Source organism: Mixia osmundae, assembly GCF_000708205.1.
Source record: "Mixia osmundae IAM 14324 unplaced genomic scaffold scaffold_6, whole genome shotgun sequence".
Classification (NCBI taxonomy): Eukaryota; Fungi; Basidiomycota; class Mixiomycetes; order Mixiales; family Mixiaceae; genus Mixia; species Mixia osmundae.
The window spans coordinates 160884-179879 of NW_014575558.1; the positions used below are offsets into that span (position 1 = coordinate 160884).

The 18996-nt window shown below is 55.2% G+C and overlaps 7 protein-coding genes across 7 annotated transcripts; 4 read left to right on the forward strand and 3 right to left on the reverse strand.

Moving 5' to 3' along the window:
• The first annotated feature begins 150 nt into the window (after nt 1–150).
• L969DRAFT_87898 (uncharacterized protein) lies at nt 151–4644 on the forward strand. Its single transcript, XM_014711795.1, has 8 exons — nt 151–557; nt 613–784; nt 840–1033; nt 1085–1921; nt 1971–2221; nt 2277–3476; nt 3524–3658; nt 3707–4644. The coding sequence occupies exons 1-8, from the start codon at nt 241–243 to the stop codon at nt 4171–4173; spliced, it is 3573 nt and encodes a 1190-aa protein (XP_014567281.1). The 5' UTR covers nt 151–240; the 3' UTR covers nt 4174–4644.
• On the reverse strand, nt 4319–7587 carry L969DRAFT_49880 (uncharacterized protein; the record flags this gene model as incomplete). The annotated part of the gene is made up of 5 exons (XM_014711796.1): nt 4319–4608; nt 4653–4907; nt 5062–5736; nt 5783–6819; nt 6869–7587. 5 exons carry the CDS (start codon nt 7585–7587, stop codon nt 4319–4321), a joined length of 2976 nt encoding a protein of 991 aa, XP_014567282.1.
• A 106-nt stretch (nt 7588–7693) lies between these two features.
• On the reverse strand, nt 7694–9105 carry L969DRAFT_103708 (uncharacterized protein; the record flags this gene model as incomplete). The annotated part of the gene is made up of 9 exons (XM_014711797.1): nt 7694–7744; nt 7800–8130; nt 8189–8250; nt 8409–8507; nt 8558–8646; nt 8694–8769; nt 8821–8904; nt 8962–8995; nt 9041–9105. The coding sequence occupies 9 exons, from the start codon at nt 9103–9105 to the stop codon at nt 7694–7696; spliced, it is 891 nt and encodes a 296-aa protein (XP_014567283.1).
• Nucleotides 9106–9363: 258 nt separating this feature from the next.
• On the forward strand, nt 9364–13556 carry L969DRAFT_94873 (uncharacterized protein; the record flags this gene model as incomplete). The annotated part of the gene is made up of 10 exons (XM_014711798.1): nt 9364–9475; nt 9598–9713; nt 9768–10082; nt 10140–10357; nt 10412–10536; nt 10596–10696; nt 10754–12620; nt 12670–12787; nt 12841–13291; nt 13347–13556. 10 exons carry the CDS (start codon nt 9364–9366, stop codon nt 13554–13556), a joined length of 3633 nt encoding a protein of 1210 aa, XP_014567284.1.
• Nucleotides 13557–13604: 48 nt separating this feature from the next.
• Nucleotides 13605–15648, forward strand: L969DRAFT_87904 (uncharacterized protein). The gene is made up of 5 exons (XM_014711799.1): nt 13605–14137; nt 14195–14304; nt 14363–14706; nt 14761–15008; nt 15063–15648. Exons 1-5 carry the CDS (start codon nt 13816–13818, stop codon nt 15533–15535), a joined length of 1497 nt encoding a protein of 498 aa, XP_014567285.1. The 5' UTR covers nt 13605–13815; the 3' UTR covers nt 15536–15648.
• Nucleotides 15611–17118, reverse strand: L969DRAFT_87905 (uncharacterized protein). The gene is made up of 4 exons (XM_014711800.1): nt 16571–17118; nt 16397–16518; nt 16172–16345; nt 15611–16121 (listed from the first exon to the last, which is right to left on the reverse strand). Exons 1-4 carry the CDS (start codon nt 16623–16625, stop codon nt 15699–15701), a joined length of 774 nt encoding a protein of 257 aa, XP_014567286.1. The 5' UTR covers nt 16626–17118; the 3' UTR covers nt 15611–15698.
• A 74-nt stretch (nt 17119–17192) lies between these two features.
• L969DRAFT_87907 (uncharacterized protein) lies at nt 17193–18892 on the forward strand. The gene has a single exon (XM_014711801.1). The coding sequence runs from the start codon at nt 17272–17274 to the stop codon at nt 18856–18858; it is 1587 nt and encodes a 528-aa protein (XP_014567287.1). The 5' UTR covers nt 17193–17271; the 3' UTR covers nt 18859–18892.
• Nucleotides 18893–18996: the final 104 nt, after the last annotated feature.

The following is an 18996-nucleotide window of genomic DNA, read 5'->3' on the forward strand; positions in this document are numbered from 1 at the left end:
GCGCCGCTGGGCGTGGAGAAGTACGGCCGCAGTCGGACCGTGCCGCCATCGTTGGCGCTCATGGCGAGACTGATGAAGGGTAGAGGCTCGAGCCCGCTCGTCAAGTCGACTGACTCGTCGCGCTGTCGAAAACCAACTTTGGCGCTGTAAAGTCAAGCAGCCAAAGGGGCAGCAGCTCATGACTCCACTCGACCATGACGCCCCTCAGAGTGTGCAGCAAGCCATAGACTGATGTCACAGATGGAGATAGCCTGGCACGAGACCGGCCAAGCTGGTCTCGGCGATTTGACCTCGCTCTGTCTGGACACGCACCAGGCCTTGCTTTGGACGGGCACCCCCCACGGTCATATTGCTTCCTTCTTCACCGACAGTCCGGCCAGTCAAGGCAACGAAAATGAGGTGCCTCCTGCCTTCCAGCAGCGATACACCGCCTTCAAAGGCTCCAGCACGCATGAGCCCATCAAAGAGCTCTGGACAGATGAAGCCGGCGTATTGTCGCTCGCCTCGGACGGCGTCAAGCTCACTCACCGCAGAGGGCTCACCCTGTGGAACACCTTGTTCGTCGAGCAGTTGTGCGTTCATGCAGACGCAGACTGATGTCATCCTGGACAGGGATCCGACGCATTCTCTCGTCAGCATGGCCTATTCGTCTTTACGCGCCAGCGAGATTGTCGCCGGCGGCTCGAGACTGGCAGTGACGTCTCAAGGATCACACGTACAGCCGCTCGTAGGAGAGCCAGACCTGCTCCTGCTCAGTGCAAGCACCGGGACGATCATTCGCAGAGTACGTGCCACGTACTCGACGCGCTTTGTTCGATCCTCATCCGAGCGCTACCCAGGTGCCTAGCAGCATAGCAGTACAGCACCTGAGAACGTCGCACCAAAACGTTGTTCTGGGCTCTGCAGAAGGTCGCGTGCATCTCCTAGACCCGAAGAGCCTCAAGACCCAGTCGTCCATCGACGCGCATTCTGCCGGTCTCAGCGTGCTAGAAGCAGAGGGACATCTGCTCTACACTGGTGGCTTCTCCCTCAAGTGAGCAGTCAGCACTCTCGTTCATGACTCTGGGGCTGACAGCCAGCCCAGGCAAGGACGGCCTGTACCAGACCCGCTCGTCAAGGTCTTTGATGTTCGCATGCTAAGACCGCTCGTACCCGTGCCGTTCCCAGCAGGACCGGCGTTCATCAAGCCGCATCCTCGTCTCTCGACTACGATTGCAGTCAGCTCGCTCAATGGCTCATTCCAGATCGTCGATACGCTCCAGCAAGGCACCGTTCAGTTTCATCAGCTCCCTTTCACTTCCTACCTGACCGCGATGTCAATGGCGCCATCCGGGGAGGGTCTACTGTTCGCTGATCAGTCTGGTCTCGTGCGTCTCTGGTCGAGCTCTGATGACGCAAAGTACACACGCTACGGACCGCAAGACATCGAGCTGCCTGATCCTGTTGAGCCTCCAAAACAGATCGAATGGACTCCTAGCTCGCCACTGTCGCTCATCGGAGTCCCGTTCTACGACACCCAGCTGCTCTCTGTCATCCCGATCGAAAACTACGCCACCAAGTACTCGGCCATACTCAGACCGCCCACGCGACCCGATCCAGCATTACATGCGACGCTCAAACAAGTCGATTGGATTGGCTACGCCGTCAATCCGAAGGGATCGATTCGCAATCTTGCCGTTGCGCATGACTCTCGCGCCAAACAGGCTTCAAATCGACGTATGGATGTGCCACTCTTTCGCTCAGAAAAGGAAAAGATCGCCCAGGAAAGGCGGCGGAGAGCGAGAGCAAGCACCGACAATGCCAATGCATCCGTATCGCTCGAAGACGAGGAGAGCGAACTGACGAGCTCGACAATGCCCAAATACTACTCTCGCGTGGAGATAAAGTACAGCCGCTTCGGCGTCGAAGATTTCGACTTTGGGTAAGCTACAGTGTATTCCACACGACTGTTGAGGCTGACATGTCTACAGCTTCTACAACAAAACGCGGTACAGTGGTCTCGAAACTCATATCGTCAATTCGTATACCAACTCATTCCTCCAAGTGTTGCGGTTCATCAAGCCTCTTGCGGCTCTGGCGCTCGCTCACATCCTGGTGTCGTGTCCAAAAGAAGATTGCTTACTATGCGAAGCTGGCTTTCTGTTCAAGCAGCTCCAAGATGCGCAAGGTGTCAACTGCCAAGCCAGCAATTTCTCTCGCGCGTTCTCAGCCAGCAGACAAGGTCAGTCTCACATGCTACTTGGGGAAGTAAGAGCAAGCAATGATGTACGTGGCAGCCGAGGCGCTCGGCCTTATGGATCACAGCAACGAAAGTGCCAAGACCGCCTACGCCTCCCTGATACAGACGTTCAACCGCTTCATGATCGAACAGCTCGGACAAGAGGCAAAAGTGATGCATCCAGATCTTCGGCTGAGGCGGCATATGGTCTTGCTGCAGGAAGAGTCATTACCTTCGCCAGTCTCGCAAATTTTCGGGATCAGCGCACGCACAATGATGGCGTGTGTCTGTGGCGCGCAGTCCAGCAGGGATTCTAGCTTTAGTGTCATTGATCTGATCTATCCGCGCAAAGCCCTCTCAAATGAGCCGAAACCGGCGTCGGACTTCCACACAATCTTGAAAGCTTCGATTGGCCGCGAGACCGCAACACGAGCGACCTGCGCAGCTTGTCGTCAATTTGCGCACGCGCGCGTACGCCGCGTTCTGACGAATGACTTGCCACCGGTCGTGACGATCAATGCGAATGTTAACACTGCCGATCACATGGAGATGTGGCTTGATGGGAAGACGAGCAAAGACAGGTTTTTGCAGCCGAGCTTTGTCATCTCTCGGGGCATGTCAGGGCTCAGCATACAAGACGAAGCCTCATCAATCGCGGCCGACACCGATTCAGTTTGCTATCAGCTCACTGCGATAGTCTGTCAGATCCAATCAGATGACGATCCTGCGCATCTGATCTCGCTCATACGCATCCCACGCGAGGAAGATGAGCGCGCCGGAACTTGGCACCTTTTCAACGACTTCCTGGTAAAAGCTGTCTCGGAAGACGAGGCACTCGGCTTTCCCGGCAGTTGGAAGATACCCGCAGTACTGTGCTATACGCGTATTGATGCGTCGCGCATGCTTGACCTTTCCGTTTTGCCAACAACACTTGATACCTCGATTCTTGAGCGCGATTTGACAATCTCGCGTCGACGCGACCCTAGCAAGATCAAGCATGAAGTATTGTCGGCGAGCGAAATTCCCCGAAAAGGCATGCTGGTCTCTATCGATGCCGAATTCGTCTCTCTACAGCAAGAAGAGGTGGAATATAGATCAGACGGGACACGATCCGTCTTGCGGCCATCTCGTATGACGCTTGCGCGCGTCTCTGTGCTGCGCGGGGAAGGAGCAAAGACCGGTGTGCCATTCATCGACGATCACATATCGACAACAGAGCCAATCGTTGATCATCTCACCGAGTACTCCGGCATACGCCGTGCGTCAGATCACTTTCATGTTATGCCGCTGAATGTTATAGCACAGCCGGCGATTTGGATCCATTCGTATCGCCGCATACGCTTGTGTCACTCAAGGCAGCCTACAAGAAGCTGCGGATGCTAGTCGACCTTGGGTGCGTCTTTATCGGCCATGGCCTGCAGAAAGACTTCCGTATCATCAGTATGTCACTGTCGCATGTTTCGCTAACAGGCTGACGATATCCTGTAGATATATTCGTCCCTCCGGGTCAGATCATCGACACTGTCAATATCTACCACCTAGCAGCGCGACATCGTAAGCTCTCGCTCAGATTCCTTTCCTTCGTCGTGCTGCAGCAAGACATACAATCGGGCACGCATGATTCGATCGAAGACGCTCGTACAGCACTACAGCTTTATGAGGAATATCGCAGGCTCGAAGCGCAAGGCAGCTGGGAAGATCGGCTAGACGAGATCTACGTCGAAGGCAAAAGGCTCAACTTCAAAGTACCTCAGCCCGAAGCAGCTGCCGAAGTAGCAATGGACTTGAGCTCCCAAAATATGCCAGCTGCGAGTGTCGCACTGGACGCACGGATCGCGAGCTTGTCATCTGCTTCGCCGATCTTTGTTCCTCGTTCAACGCCTAGTCCGCCGTACTTTCAGAGCCATCAACCCAAGTCACCCAGACGGCGTCATCGACCGCACGCTCGACCGTGAGGACTAGACAGGAGCATGATAATGATGGCATCCATCATGTTGTTGTGTATCGCATGAGTGCATCTGCAGACAAGGTCTGATACTCGGACAGATGCGACAGCACTGATGCAGGCAGCAAAATGACCTGGGGCGGGAGCGTCTGTGTCTACGCTTTGCGTGGGCCAGTCTTGAGACCTTCGGCGAGCAAAGCTGGAAAGTCAACCGTGCCCAGACCGCTTGCCAGATCGAAGCCAGGTACCGCGTCAAGGGAAGCGGCATTGCCGTCTTTGCCGCAGCCGTAGCTCTTTCCGACCTTCATGTCTCTACAGACATTCGCATGATGATACTGCCAAGGATTTAAAAAGCCCATTGACGGCCGACCTTCGGCCTCCAGCGCGTCGTTGAGAAGCGCAATCAGTCCCGCTAGAGTTGGCACTGCAGAGCTCGTACCACCTGCTCGTTGATAAGCACTGTTCGTTTGGCTGTAATCTGGAATCTACCGAACGTGTAGGCCCCGCCGAGCGCCCAAGTCGCACTGCCAGTGCCCTGACCAGATACATCGGGATACCCAAGGTTGGTGTGGTTGAATCGAATCGAGGACGGAACTTGCACGCCAGGGCCGGATAGGTACGCTGCGACCTCACTTGCTTGATGGGACGGACGGTGAAATATGTCGCTGATACCACCTCCGGACGCCCATCGCGCCAAAGCCGTTCTCAGTCGAGTTGAGGAGCGTCGCGCGTCGGTCACCTGTTCTGTGCACTTCTGGGGCATTAACGCGTCAAAAGTAATCATCGCAAGCAAGCCCGCGCCAAGCTAGCGATTGAGCGATGCTTAGCGTCGGCGGCAAAAGCCCGAAAGGTCTGGCGGGGGCAAGCATGCACTCGTAGTACAGTTCTGATCATTCACTACTGTCCGTCTCTTCTTCTGCCTCGGCGAGTGCAGCGGCGTAAGCCTGTCCGATCTGACGAGTCCTATCGCCTGCTTCACCACCAACGGAAGCAAAGCGAGCGCCTTCTGTCCATCGACCAATCGCAGCCTCTGTGACGATGTCATCGTCATAGAAGATCTGCAAAAGCACAGAGAAGTAGCGTGCATGCTGCACACTTTCAATGCAGAACTTTTGGAGCAGCAGGAGCGTATCGACTTGTTCTTCTGTCTGTGGACCGGTAATGCTCGTGACGACTTGGCTCCACCGATCGAAGTAGAGCGTCAGATGTTGGCGAATGGCTGCTGATGTACTGACAGAAGCAGGCGGCGTGCTCTGTGAGCAGATGAATGGCACGGCCACCTGTCTGACTCGTCCAAGGGTCACATTGGAGGCCATGCGGAGCGTGGTGAGTTCGAGAGCAGTATCACTCGGTTTGAGATTCTCAGCGTACGCTCGTTGTAATGTTTGCGTGCATTCAGAGGCGAAAGCGCTCTGAGCTGCTGCCGTTGGGTCGAGCGAGGCAATGTTACCGATACGTGGTCCGTCTGCTGCATTGGAGGTGACTGACAGGGCGTCTAACGAATCGCTCGATGATGAGCGAGACAGGCTCGATGCAGATGAGTCGCAGTCCAGATCATCGATGTCTTGCACGCCTGCAAGGTTTATCAGCTAGGCTCGAGCAGATAGTGTTATATGTACCTAGCTTCGATATCCGCAAGTTGCGCACATCGAGAAGATCCTCGTCCTCCTCCTCCTCTGCTGATACCTGTTGGATGACTTCCTCGCTGGGCCAGATGAAAGCCGTGGCGCCCTTACCCAACAAGTCGATATCATCAGAGGTTGGATTAAGATCGAATTCTGCCCATCTCTGCGCCGCGATGCGATGACCTGTTAAGCGGGCTTTGCGACCAATGACCGAACCTGGGCCTATCAAACTGCCGTGCTCGATGATGCTGCCTGCCAGGACGACACAGCCAACGCCGAGTATGCTGTCTCGGATGACGCAGCCCTCTGCTATCTGGCATCCATCGAAAAGATAAGAGCCTTGTACGGAAGACTCGGCGCCGATGCGACATCGTCTGCCCAAGACAGACTGTGAGACGATCGAGGAGGATTCGAGGAGACACTCCGGTCCAATGAGCGCGATCGGGCCGATCTGGGCCGTCCGAGCGAGTTGATGGCCTTCGCGGGAGAGATATACGTTACTCCGCCTTAGCTCGTACTGCTCTTCGTATCGATCGCCAGCCTCTGACAGTCTCTGGAGCGGATAGATTTCATCTGGACATGAGGGATAGAAGCAGCGTGCCAGCATTGCGCGGGACGCAACATCATACGAGTGAGTGTCTTCTATTCTGATCGCGCTCTGCCTTATACGCGCCTGACCAGCATGCAGTATCGGAGCCGGATCGTTCATTGGAGCCTGTGAGGCATCGTCAACGACGAGGCAACCGATCTGCTTGCCGAGTATGTCAGAGGTGATGATACCGTTGATGAAATCTGCCCGAGTAGCGTAATCAAAGTTTTCTGTGTAGAGCGGTGGTACTTCGGCAGTACAGAGCTCGATACCGGTCCACTCGAGGTCGGTACGGATTCGCAAATCAATACCTGCTGGATCTGCAGACATGAGATGCGCCGGAAACTGCAGACGGCGGTTGATGGGGTACAGTGGCTGTGAGTCATAGTGGAGTACGAGGCCTTGATCGGATACCGCATAGAGGGTCGCGTCTTTCGGTCGGCTGCAAATGGCTTGAGCACGGGCATGCAAGATAGCAAGGGGACACTGACGTCAAACAGGCATCAGAGACAACAGACTCCATGACGAGCGAAGGATTGCTTCGACGCTTCTTGCTGAACTCTTGCAGTACGTGTCCAAGGTGGATATTGCCAATGTAGCCGACATTGAGAAGCAGAAAGTCAGACTCGAGCGTGACTGCGCCGTCTACCTCGCGCATGAGTTCGCCGAGCGTTGTAGCGTTCTGTGTCTTCTGTAGGATGACGACCATGCCGCCTGCCTCGCCTGCAAAGGTAGTCGTCAGATCCGCATCGTCTGACTCGTCTTGAGCCTGGCTGGTTGATCTTTCGTAGTAGCTCGTCGTCCTGAGCCAGGCAAGAACAGCATCATGGTGCTCACTGTTGACGAGGACAGTGGCTTTCTCGAAGCCAGACGAGGAGAGTGACTCGAGTGACCAAGCCAGCAGAGGTCGATTGAGGAACGGCAACAAGCAAAACGGTCTCTCTCCCTGGCTCGTCGACGCAATGGCCTGCTCAGTCTCACCATCGGATCCAAAGTCGTCTTCTTGAGCCTGAGAGATGATGGGCCCCCATGCATGCTCCCTGCCTGCGCTCGGAAAGAGCTCTGCAACCACCAAAGCTTGCAGCACTTCTCGCTGTTGCGTGTCTTCTTGTGCTGCTTTCGCCTTCAGGGCAGCAGCTGCTTTGCCGGATGGCTGAGTCGGCGTCTTGGCCTTGCCACTTGCCTTGCCCTCAGATGCTCGCTTACCCATCACTCTAGATCTCCAGGCAACACACTCAAGCTCAGACGACGACTTTGACGCGACAGGCACGGGCAAGCCAGTCATCATTGCATGGAATACGAGCGAGCAGCTCAAGCTAGTAGCCATACGCCTGGCCTACCGTGGCGGCCTCGTGGGCATCTACATTCTGCTAGACTTGTTCAGCCGCCGCGACTTGTAGTGCGTAGAGACGAGAGACCAACCCTACTGTCAAAACCCTCCTGGGCAAGCCGTTCGCGAACGTGGTCTGCGAGACGCGGGTGAAGCTGTATATAATCTTTTGAAGGCTCTGGCTCCAGTGGCGGCTCGAGCTCAGCGTCATCAGCTAGCGTACACGGGCGCGCTGTCTTGATCCGCGAATTGACGGAATAGAGCACAGTGAGCTCGTACGTGCGACCCATGACAAAGGGAAGCGGCAGATAGACGTAGGCGGGAGCGGACATGAACAATACGCCTGCTGCAAAGGCGATGACGAAGGTAAGTAGGTTCGTTTCGAGGGATAACCGCAAGAGCTGCTTGAATATTTCGATGGCCCTGTGCTGGCAGTCAGCACGCGCGAAAAGCGTGTACGAGTGACATTCGCAGCACTTACGCCTCGTCGTGACTGGCACCGACGAGACCTGAGATTTTTGAATGAGTGAGAGCAAACGAGAGCTGTTCAAGTATCAGGCCATACCTGAAAGCAGCCAAACCATTTGCAACAAGATCGTCAGATCGGCAGCAGCAGGTAGCCACAAGCTCATAGCCTTGACGAAGCGAGGGCTGTTATCTGCCGTGAATCTCTGAACTTGGAAGAGAAAGACTGTCGTGACCACACCGGCCACAACGCCGCCGAGGGCGAGCAAGACGATACAGGCTGGCGAGCAAAGCGATCTCCGAGAAAGCACGTATACTCGCCAGGCGTAGAACCCCTGCTCGTTCGGTGAGTCTCAGCATCAGGGTCCTGACTGAAACGACTCGCCTGGACGATAAAGGCGACGGCAGCCAAAAGGGCTGCATGGAGCGAAAATGCCCAGCCAAAAGTATCGACTGATTCGATGTGGCCATTACCTGGCAATTTTTGAGCGGTAGACTTCTGGTACGAGCAAGGTACGCACTCAAGACGAGCCATTGATCGAGTGTCATCAGCACAAAGATAGTGTCGAGGGTGTTCAGACTCGCCAAGACAGTGACCTGTCAAGGGTTAGTCAGGCTGGCCCGTCAAACAGGCTCGGTCAGTCAGACCATGAGCTTGAGCCAAAGGGCGTCGAAATGCGAGCTGGAGAAGTACTTGATCATCTGTGTCAGGTTGAGGCCTCCCAGAAAGATCTGCTCGAACGGTGTGGCTCTGTAAGACTCGTCGCCTTTGTAGGGTTGACGGCGTACCGAGATGAAGCAAGCAGTGAGTAAAGACTCGACGCTGCTTGGTGATCAGACTCGTCGCAGCCGACGATCTATGGTATACCTGGGCAGGAGTACATGCTCGAGGGCAATATCGGTGGCCTTTTGCTCGGATGTCAGGTCGATCATGAGGCCGAGATGTACAGGAGAGATCAGATAGACATCGATCGTTCGAAGAGGCAAGACGCGACAGTTCACGAGGAAGATTCTTCGGGGATCAAACAGTGTGTTGGCGCAAGTTTTGTAGCGAGCAAAGTGTGCCGCCGACGCCGCGCGTTGCTCGTCGCGGAGAAGGTGGGGTCTTTTTCCAGAGAGGGATGCCCAGCGCGTCTCTCCTGGCCGACGGCGCTCGAGTGAGCGAACAAAGGCTGTCCCGCAAGCACAGCGATGGCGGCTCCGAACCAGTCTAGCACCAGCCTTCCCCCTCAGATCAAGTTTCCGCGCTTGGCGAATGAGATCCCGAGCACAACAACGGCACACAATGCTGTAGGCACCGAAGGCGAGTCCATCTCCTACTCGCTCCCAAATTCCGGCTATCGAGGCAGCATTGGGGCTTCTTTTACTGCCTCGCGCGATCTTCTATCGCTTTGAGACGCGCAGGAGAGCTGACTTGCTTTGTAGGAGCCGGGCCGCTTGGCTCGACTTCGGACAGCCTCAGACCGCCAGCAGACGACGATGACAAGCTCAGCGATATCGTCATGGACTCTCGAGATCTCTCACGTGTAGGCTCACGTCAGGTATGTCTACTCCAGGCTGTTGGCTTACCTCCGGCTAAGTCAACGCTGCTACAGCCCTCGACGGAGGACGAAGAGATGGCAGATGCCGGTCGAGCTACGAACGGCGCAACAGAAGACATCAAGCCCAGGCACCCTCTTGCATCTACGTCTACCATATCTGCAGCTGCTAAGCCACGCACCAGCACCGGTCGAAACGCCAAGAAGGAAGAGGCCGGCGACGATGAGGATGAGATTTTGTCCGAAGAGGATGAGGACGATAGCGATGATGAGCCCACACCCTATGTCGGTGATGATGCCAACATTTCGCCTGCTAAGCGCCGCGCATTGCTCGAGAAAGAAGAGCGTGCCAACATCCGGCGGGTCGAAAAGGTCAATCGTCATTCGATTGAGCTTGGAGCGCACGGCTGACAAGCTGTACGTCGATAGGCGAAGAAAGCGGCGCAGAATTCCCAGCTTGCATCTCGCAAGACTGGCAATGCAGCCAAGAAAGCAGCGGATACCATCAAGCGGTTCTCCTACCTACTCGGCCAATCTGATATCTTCATGCACTTTTGCAACCTCAAGAAAGAGCGCGAGCCAGAGTTTGCCGCCATGCTCGAGGAAGCGGAAATCTCGCGGAATGCAGACACGAGTCGCAAGTCAAAGTCTGTAGCTGCTATTTGCGACGAAAGCTGCGCTGACGATTGACTGATTGACAGGGCTAAGGCGGGAGCCTCACGTGGGCGGAAAACCGAAAAGGAAGAAGATGCTGAGCTTCTCCGGGAGGATGACGAAAACGATGGAAGCAAGGACGACCTCATGGTCTTCACCGAATCTCCTGCCTGTTCGTGCCTTGATCATCAGATGGGTGTGCTTTGATGCTGACCATATTTGCGTGAATAGATGTCAAAGGTGGCAAGATGCGTGATTATCAGATACAAGGTCTCAATTGGATGATCGGTCTGCACCACAATGGTATCAATGGCATCTTGGCAGACGAAATGGCAAGCAGACTGCGCGCCAGCTGAGTCAGCTGCTGACGTGCAACGGGTGCTCTGTAGGGACTTGGCAAAACGCTGCAGACTATCAGTTTCTTGGGATATCTCAAGTTCTACAGGGGTATCACGGGACCGCATCTCATCGTCGTGCCCAAATCAACACTCGACAACTGGAGTCGAGAAGTCGCTCACTGGGTTCCTGGATTCCGCTCAATCATTCTCAGCGGTCCCAAAGAGGAGCGTGCGGAGATGTGCCAAAGCACGATCATCACTCAAGAGTTTGACGTCTTGATCACTTCCTATGAGATCTGTCAACGCGAAAAGTCGACTCTCAAGAAGCTCGCGTGGGAGTATATCATCATCGATGAGGCTCATCGCATCAAGAACGTCAATTCCATCCTGTCGCAGATCGTTCGACTGTTCGATTCTCGCGGCCGCCTGCTCATTACTGGCACGCCTCTGCAAAATGATCTGCACGAGCTCTGGGCGCTGCTCAACTACATTATTCCGGATTGCTTTAGCGATGTCTCCGACTTTGACAGATGGTTCGAGCGCAAGGGCGGAGAGGGTGAGGATGCGGATAGTGTCGTCAAGCAGCTCCACAAAGTCTTGCGTCCTTTCTTGCTCCGTCGTGTCAAAGCAGACGTCGAGAAGTCGCTTTTACCGAAGAAAGAAGTCAATATCTACGTCGGCCTGACGGACATGCAGCGACAGTGGTACAAGTCCATCCTTGAGAAGGACATCGATGCTGTCAATGGCGCAGGTGGTAAGAAGGAGGGCAAGACTCGCTTGCTCAATATCGTCATGCAGCTCCGAAAGTGCTGCAATCACCCTTATCTATTCGATGGTGCTGAGCCCGGACCACCCTTCACGACAGACGAACACCTCGTTCAGAATGCTGGCAAGATGGTCGTGCTCGATAAGCTGCTCACATCGATGAAGGCAAAGGGCTCTCGCGTGCTCATCTTCTCGCAAATGTCGCGTGTGCTCGATATCCTCGAGGATTATTGCTTCTTCCGAGGCCACAAGTACTGCCGCATCGATGGCAGCACAGATCATGCTGACCGTATCTCTGCTATCGATGACTACAACAGACCAGGCTCAGAGAAATTTGTCTTTTTACTCACTACACGTGCGGGCGGTCTTGGCATCAATTTGACCACCGCGGACGTCGTTGTGCTTTATGATTCCGACTGGAATCCTCAAGCCGATTTACAAGCCATGGACCGAGCGCATCGCATTGGTCAAACAAAGCAAGTATACGTTTTCAGATTCGTCACGGAAGACTCTGTCGAGGAGAAAGTGCTCGAGCGGGCTGCTCAGAAGCTTCGTCTCGATCAGCTCGTCATCCAGCAAGGTCGTGCAACTGTTAGCAAAGCACAATCGAAGGACGAGCTCGTAGAGATGATCCAGCACGGAGCCGAGAGGATCATCAAAGCTGACGCGCCCGCCAACTCGATGATGATCGATGATGATGTCGACCTGATTATCCAACGAGGCGAAGCACGCACAGCTGAGCTCAACAAGAAGTATGAGACGCTCAACATCGACGATCTAGCCAACTTCAAGAGCGAATCGGCTACGACCAATTGGGAAGGCGAAGCCTATGGCAAGAAGAAGGCGATCGGCATGCTCTGGATCGAGCCCAGCAAGCGAGAGCGCAAGACCAACTACTCGGTCGATAATTACTACCGCGATGCGCTTCGTACTGGTGGCGAGAAGAAGGGACCTGCGCGCAATCGCGGTCCCCGACAACCGCAGACTGAAGACTTTCAATTCTTCCCGCCAGCCTACGCAGAGCTGCTCGAGAAGGAGCATAATCACAATCGCAAGCTTGCGGAGTACAAAGTGCCAGCAATAGAAGACCCCTCGCGAACGCCCGAAGAGCTAGAGAAGGAGCGCGCTGAGGCTCAAGAGATCATCGATAATGGTATGTTTCCAGCTCTGAGTAGGTGACAGAGCTGATGGACGTCACACAGCTGAGCCATTGACGGAACAAGAAGCGCTTCTCAAAGAAGGCATGGGCCTGGAAGGCTTTGATTCCTGGCATCGCAAGCACTTCCAAGGCTTCATCCGGGGCTGTGAGAAAGCTGGCAGGCGAGTATTTTAGCTTGGTAGAGGACGATGGCTTACACGTGCTTGAGTTTCAGAGAGGATTATGCAGGCATACAGAGCGAGATTCCCGACAAAACGGTCGAGGAGATTGAGGATTACGCCAAGGTCTTCTGGGAACGCTATCGGGAGGTAGACGGATGGGAGCGTCAGCTGCAAAAGATCGAAGTCGCCGAAGCGAAACGTCAGAAAGACGCTCATATCACGCTGGTCTTGCGCGAAAAGATTAACGAGGCGAGCCATCCATATCAGAAACTGGATATTCCCTATGCTGCGCAGAGCAAGGGCAAAGTCTGGTCGGAGGATGAAGATCGGTTTTTGCTCATCAAGCTCAACCTATACGGCATCGGTACAGATGACGTCTATGAGCGCATCAAGGCGGACGTGCTCGAGTGGCCTGGCTTCAGATTTGATTGGTTCATTCGCAGCCGGAATGCGCCCGAGATCAATCGGCGGTGCATCACTTTGCTCAACTTGATCGAGAAAGAGGTGCGCCACACGTATCTGCACACATCAATACGTGCTGACGTTGATGTCCTGACAGGCAGAAGAGAAGGAGCGAAAGGCAAAACGCGCGAAAGACTCGTCGTCGCCCGTCAAGAAGGCGAATGGCAAGAATGGCAAGATCACCGTGACTGTCAAACCCAACGGCTCTTCCAAATCAGCCGCAACGAAGAAGCGCAAGACCGACAGCTCTCGCGCTTCGACGCCATCAATTGCCTCTGCTTCAGGCAACAAGAAGGCAAAGAAGTGAACGCTCTCTGTCGCGTCCTGCCCGGCCTGCTTCCGCCCCTGTTGTAACATCGATGCCAAGATGCATCTATAGACTCGATCATTACGTCACAGTGTCCTGTACTAGCAGTGCATGGACTGCCAAACAGTCTCGACGCCGCTGAAGCATCGATACGACCCGAACACGACAGAAGTGCGTCTGCTGAGCCCTGACGACGTACAGCTGCACCGCCCGTCGGTACAGACTCATGCATGGTCTCTGCGCTCCGCAGACGCCAGACATGTCGGCAAAGCAGGATAAAGCGACTGTGCTCATCCTCGCCGGCCTACAGTACGGACCTACGAGAGCATTGGTCACCTACCTTTCTCCCTTGGCTCAGCACATCCGCATCGTCGACAAGGCCCTCGTCATCTTGCCCGGTGCAAAGAGCGAGCAAGATGGAGGGAGCACGAGCAAGAGCGGAGAAGAGAGCGTTTGGCTCTGCTACTCTGATCCGGAGTCCAAGGCGGTGTTCGAGCAAGGCGCACGAGACTGGCTTGTGAGCACCGACGACTCTGCAGGACGGCGTATAGAATACCTACAGGGCAATCTGCTCAGAGAAGGCTCGTCAATGTAGTTGCTCAGACTGATGTCAGACTGAACCGTCATCGGATGGACAGACACTCGACAGAAAGCATTCAGCTTGCCCAGCGCATTCAGTGGCAAAGCGAGCAGCTACGACTATGTCTTTGACTTCACGGGCGAATACGACTTTGAAGGCGATGAACAGGCAAGCTCCTCGTCCAAGGAGTGCAGTGCATTCGGGCAGCCTGACGAACGTCGAGCAGCTTCATCTCGAACGAACAACTCTGCTCGCCGCCCAGCTCGGTAAGCTCGCTGCTGAGCTCAGAGTCAAGGCCTATGTACGACTTTTGCCGCCCTACTATCAGATCAAGGGTGACAAAGCAAAGCGATGGAAGACGCCCATCTCAGAGTCAGATCTTGCCTTGCCTTGGAACCGGCGGGCCAGGTGGCATCACGAAGCCGTGCGCGCACTCGCCAGTATACCCAGTCTCAACCTCGTCATTGCTCGTCATGCCACGCTCTACGGACGCTACATGCTCAACGGGCTAGCAAAGAGACTGCTCATCGGCTCGGTCTATCAGTACCTGCAAGAGAAGATGGAATTCCTGTCGGTGCGCGTGTCTTAGCCGGCGGATGCAGTCTGACGCTTCAATCACGACAGTTGGGGCGAGGATCTGCCACAGTACACCGTGCATGTTGACGATCTGTGTCGCGCGATGTGGGCACTGGCCGACTGGATGAGCAAGACTGGCCGGATCAAAGGCGATGAACTTGCCAGTGCAAATCTCGCGCCATGCCGTCCCATACCAAGCTGGGTGAATGATTATGTAAGTACAGCAGCCGGCAATCCTGCGGAGAGTAACGAGCCAACGCAAAATACCTTGAGCAAAAAGCAAGCAAAGGCCGCAGGTCAGCCGGATCATTGCTGAATTTATTGAATCTAACAAGAGCTCCGGGTGTCAGCGGCCGCATACGACGATACCGAGATCGATACTCTGCTTGCCAAGCGTACAGCAACAGTGACGGCGCCCTTGTTCAATATCGTCGATCAGGGAGCAACAAGTCAGGGGCACATCTCGGCTATCGTGGCAAAACTAGTCGGCGTCAAGTCTGGCTTCCATGGTTCGCTGATCAATCAATTTGCCAAGCTCAATATGGACGCTGTCCTCGAAGACGCCAATCAGAAACACCTAGAATGCTGGCCAGAGATGCTCGCTACATCTGATCCGCCCATCTCGAACGCATACCTGACCCCATATCTCGCTCGAGAACAGCTGCTCAATGAACCCATCATCCTCAACGGCGACAAGCTATGCAAGCTACTTGAGTTCGAATACAAGCACCCGCGAGTGACCGAACAAGGCCTGCGGGATATGCTCGATGCCTTCAGAGCGCAGAATAATGTGTGGCCGAACGCCAAGAAGAGTTCCTCATGACTGCTCACGCGCGGCACTGCACATAGACACGTCAGCTGCTCTGACCTTTTCCAAAACAGCAGGACTATTAGTAGCGTGCATGTGAAGCAATGCATTGTGACAGATGTGCGGTGCGTCAGGCGCGTGTGACCGTGTAGTGTGAAAGCAAGGCCAGCTTGCATGACTAGTTTGCCGCGCGAGCAGGTCGAGCAGGCCGCGCAGCGCGGTTCTTACCGGCTCCGGCTGCTGCACGGTTACGGTTGGCTCCCGGTCTGCGCACCGCACGACCGACGGCTTTGATAGCGCCTTTGACGGGGTTGGCTCGCTTGCCAAGTAGCCGCTTCACTGCCTTTTCGAGACGATTACCACCCGCGCCACCAGCAGCTGGAGCAGGACGAGCAGCTGCAGCGGGACGAGGAGCCGCAGGCGTGGTGGGTGAAGGTGGATCGACGACCTTGTCGAAGCCTGGTGTCACTGCGCGGATCTTACGGATTGCGGGCATCTTTGGCATTTCCGCATTGGGTGTCTTGGCGTTCATGGCGGCGAAGCATGCCACGAAGGGACCGTTGGGCGCTGTGTTGCGTGAGCGAACGAGGCAGATGTTGTTCTGCACAGGAACAGATTAGCTAGTCCTCAATGTACCTTACCAGTATGTACCTGAGGTCCTCCGCGACAGTTTGGGGCATTCACTTTGAGCACGAGAGGATATTCAGTCGTAATGAAAGTATCTTTGCCGTTCTTTCCGGGCACTTGTGTGACCACCTCACATGGTCTGAACGTCTGGCCGCCATCTTCGCTGACATCGCAGTCGAAAGGACCAGCGCCGTCTTCCTGCAGTCGTAAAGCTTAGTCAGGGATCGGATCAGAGATGGATGAACTTGCGTTGACGACGTCGACCTTGATAGGCATCTCGCCCTGGGCCGAAAAAGCAGGCGTGTTCTCGTCTGTGGCGGTACGGATACCCTCGGCGATGTTGATGGGCCCATCGGCAAGCGTGCGACCGCCTGTGTTTTATGTATCAGCAATCGAGAACACTTTTAAGCAAGCCGAACTGACATTGACCACTTATGCCCTCGTCAATCTCACGCTGACGGTAGATGGCTGTGTCCATTTGGTAAGGATTGATAGATGCTCCCGTTCTCGAAAAGGATGTGATGACGCCTAATGCTGGCCCGGTAACATTATTGCTACCCATCACGGCCGTGAACACGAAGTGGGCAGACACGCTGTGTACTGCCAACAGGACGGTGACGAGACTGACGCAACGAGACATCGTCGTGAAGAGGTGTCGAGTAGTAGTGAGCAGCTGGACCACAACTCTCTCAAGATGAGTCTCGCCAGATTGAGCTCAAACTCCACATGGCGCAGCGCCCAGACGCCATGGGCATGAGCGTACACAGCCATATTTCCTGCGGTCTCACGCCTGTCGATGTCGAGGAGTACAGTCTGCCTCAGTCGCTCGATTGGGGCACAATGCGCTGCTCGCGAGACTAGTGGCTGAGAGGTGCGTGCGGAGTGGCTTGCAGACGAGGCTGATGTAAGTAAGGACAATTGAGAGCTAGGGCCTCTCGTCGACGGCTGACCGCTGAACATGCGACCACGTCACACCACGCCGCGTGAGAAGCTGTCTGCTCGAGTGTTTGATCGCGTGGCCGATCTCTATCGCAACTCGCGCCTTATCAGTCTCCTCCATACCTTTCGTCTCACCCTGTCCGCAATGCAACCCTTCTTCGACGATCGTCGTCAACTCACAGAACATGCACGCGAGATCGCTGCTCGCCTTGCTTTCAGGCAGCCTCGTGCTGGCTTCCCGCCTTGCGACGTTCAAACAGCCGTACGATGATCTCAAGCAGCAAGCTGTGGCGGCCGCAAAGTACCCTGCTCAAGCGATGAAAGTGCCTGTCGACCACTTTGACAAGTCGAACAAAGACATGTTCGAGCTCCGCTATTGGGTGTCGCTTGAGTACTTCAAGACCAATGGACCCGTTGTGATCCTGTTGGCTGGCGAGACCGATGCAGAGGGTCTCACCTTTGCCTTCGATGCTCCACATCTCGGTGGAAGGATCGCAAGCCGTATCGGTGCGGCCCTCGTGGTCGTCGAGCATCGCTTCTATGGCCAATCGCACGTCACAGCCGATCTCTCAACTGACTCGCTTCGCTTCCTGACTACCGCTCAAGCCTCAGCCGACTATGAGTACTTTTCTCGTCGCTTCAACTTTGCTGGACACGATCTGTCAGCGCCCAAGAGCTTTCACATGATCACGGGCGCGTCCTATGCTGGCGGCATCGCCGCACGCTGCAGGAAGCTGTACCCTGGTGTCTTCCCAGCTGCCATAGCATCGAGCGCGCTCCTGGAAGCACAGCTAGATTTGTGGTCGTACTATGAAGCTCCTCGCAAGTACGGACCCCCTCAGTGCATCCGGAACGTGCAAGTGTCGATATACGTAATCGATCAGCTCCTCAAGCACTCTGTAGAGATGAGCAGGGCCATCAAAGATGCCTTTCACGTCAAAGGAGAGGCTCACAACGATGACTTATCATTCTGGCTCGCTATCGGTCTTCAGACTTACCGGGAGAAGAATTGGTACACCAAGCACACGTCGTTTGACGCCTTCTGCTCAAATATGACCGCAACGATGCGTCATTCGGCAGCCGACAAGGTCACAATGGCTCGTCTTGTTGAACAATCCGGCTTCATGACGTCCAAGTGGCATGAGCACGAGACAATCGACAAGGTGACTGAGGTGATGCTCAACTACGTGGTCTGGCAAGACGCCGTGCAGCGGGCATATGGCTGCAACGGCTTGGCCTTTGATGCATGCTGGAACTTCCACGATTCTCACGTGGATCTCACCTATGCCAACACCGGCAGGCTCTGGCTCTCGCAAGTCTGCAAGGAAGTCGGGCTCTTCCAAACGGGCTCGGCGCCTGTCAGTCAGCTCTCGCTCGTCAGCAGAGCATACTCTGTAGCGAGCGAACTTGAGGTCTGTCGGCTGAACTTCCCTCGTGGCGACAGGTTTGAGTTCCCAGCCAAGCCAGAGGTCAAAGCCTGGAATGCTGTCACTGATGGATGGAACATCGACCTACCCTGGCTAGCCCATTTCGTTGGCGAGAAGGATATGTGGCGCGTCATCGGACCTGCAGCACCTGGTGCGCCCCCTCGCAAGAGCACGCCCGAGAAGCCATTCTATATCATCGAGGGCGGCTACCACGGCTCAGACGTGATAGGTCTGGACCCCTCCTTTGGCGATATTGAGGTACCACGAGCAATCTTGGCTGCTCAGGAGATTCAGAACGAGTTTGCTGAAGCGGCTTACGCTGCTTGGAGGGCTCGCAAGGCTTAGCTAGCCCGAGCCGAGGCTGACCCGTGATCAATGCAGCTCTTGCGATCTTGCTTGCTTTCTGCCGCGTTCGCGTCGTGGCCTGGTTTTGACATCTGCTCGGAGCGTGAGCCGACCTGCCCGTGCGTCAGTCGACTTGCC

Bases quoted from the DNA above. Each gene is read 5' to 3' on its own strand.
- L969DRAFT_87898 (XM_014711795.1), top strand. From the start codon at position 241: ATGGAGATAGCCTGGCACGAGACCGGCCAAGCTGGTCTCGGCGATTTG. The intron at 558-612 runs GTTCGTCGAGCA...CATCCTGGACAG, and splicing joins CTCACCCTGTGGAACACCTT to GGATCCGACGCATTCTCTCG. The intron at 785-839 runs GTACGTGCCACG...AGCGCTACCCAG, and splicing joins CCGGGACGATCATTCGCAGA to GTGCCTAGCAGCATAGCAGT.
- L969DRAFT_87904 (XM_014711799.1), top strand. From the start codon at position 13,816: ATGTCGGCAAAGCAGGATAAAGCGACTGTGCTCATCCTCGCCGGCCTA. The intron at 14,707-14,760 runs GTCGGTGCGCGT...CAATCACGACAG, and splicing joins CAAGAGAAGATGGAATTCCT to TTGGGGCGAGGATCTGCCAC. The intron at 15,009-15,062 runs GTCAGCCGGATC...TCCGGGTGTCAG, and splicing joins AAAGCAAGCAAAGGCCGCAG to CGGCCGCATACGACGATACC.
- L969DRAFT_87905 (XM_014711800.1), bottom strand. From the start codon at position 16,625: ATGGACACAGCCATCTACCGTCAGCGTGAGATTGACGAGGGCATAAGT. The intron at 16,346-16,396 runs GCAAGTTCATCC...TTACGACTGCAG, and splicing joins TCAAGGTCGACGTCGTCAAC to GAAGACGGCGCTGGTCCTTT. The intron at 16,122-16,171 runs GTACATACTGGT...GTTCCTGTGCAG, and splicing joins ACTGTCGCGGAGGACCTCAG to AACAACATCTGCCTCGTTCG.
- L969DRAFT_87907 (XM_014711801.1), top strand. From the start codon at position 17,272: ATGCACGCGAGATCGCTGCTCGCCTTGCTTTCAGGCAGCCTCGTGCTG.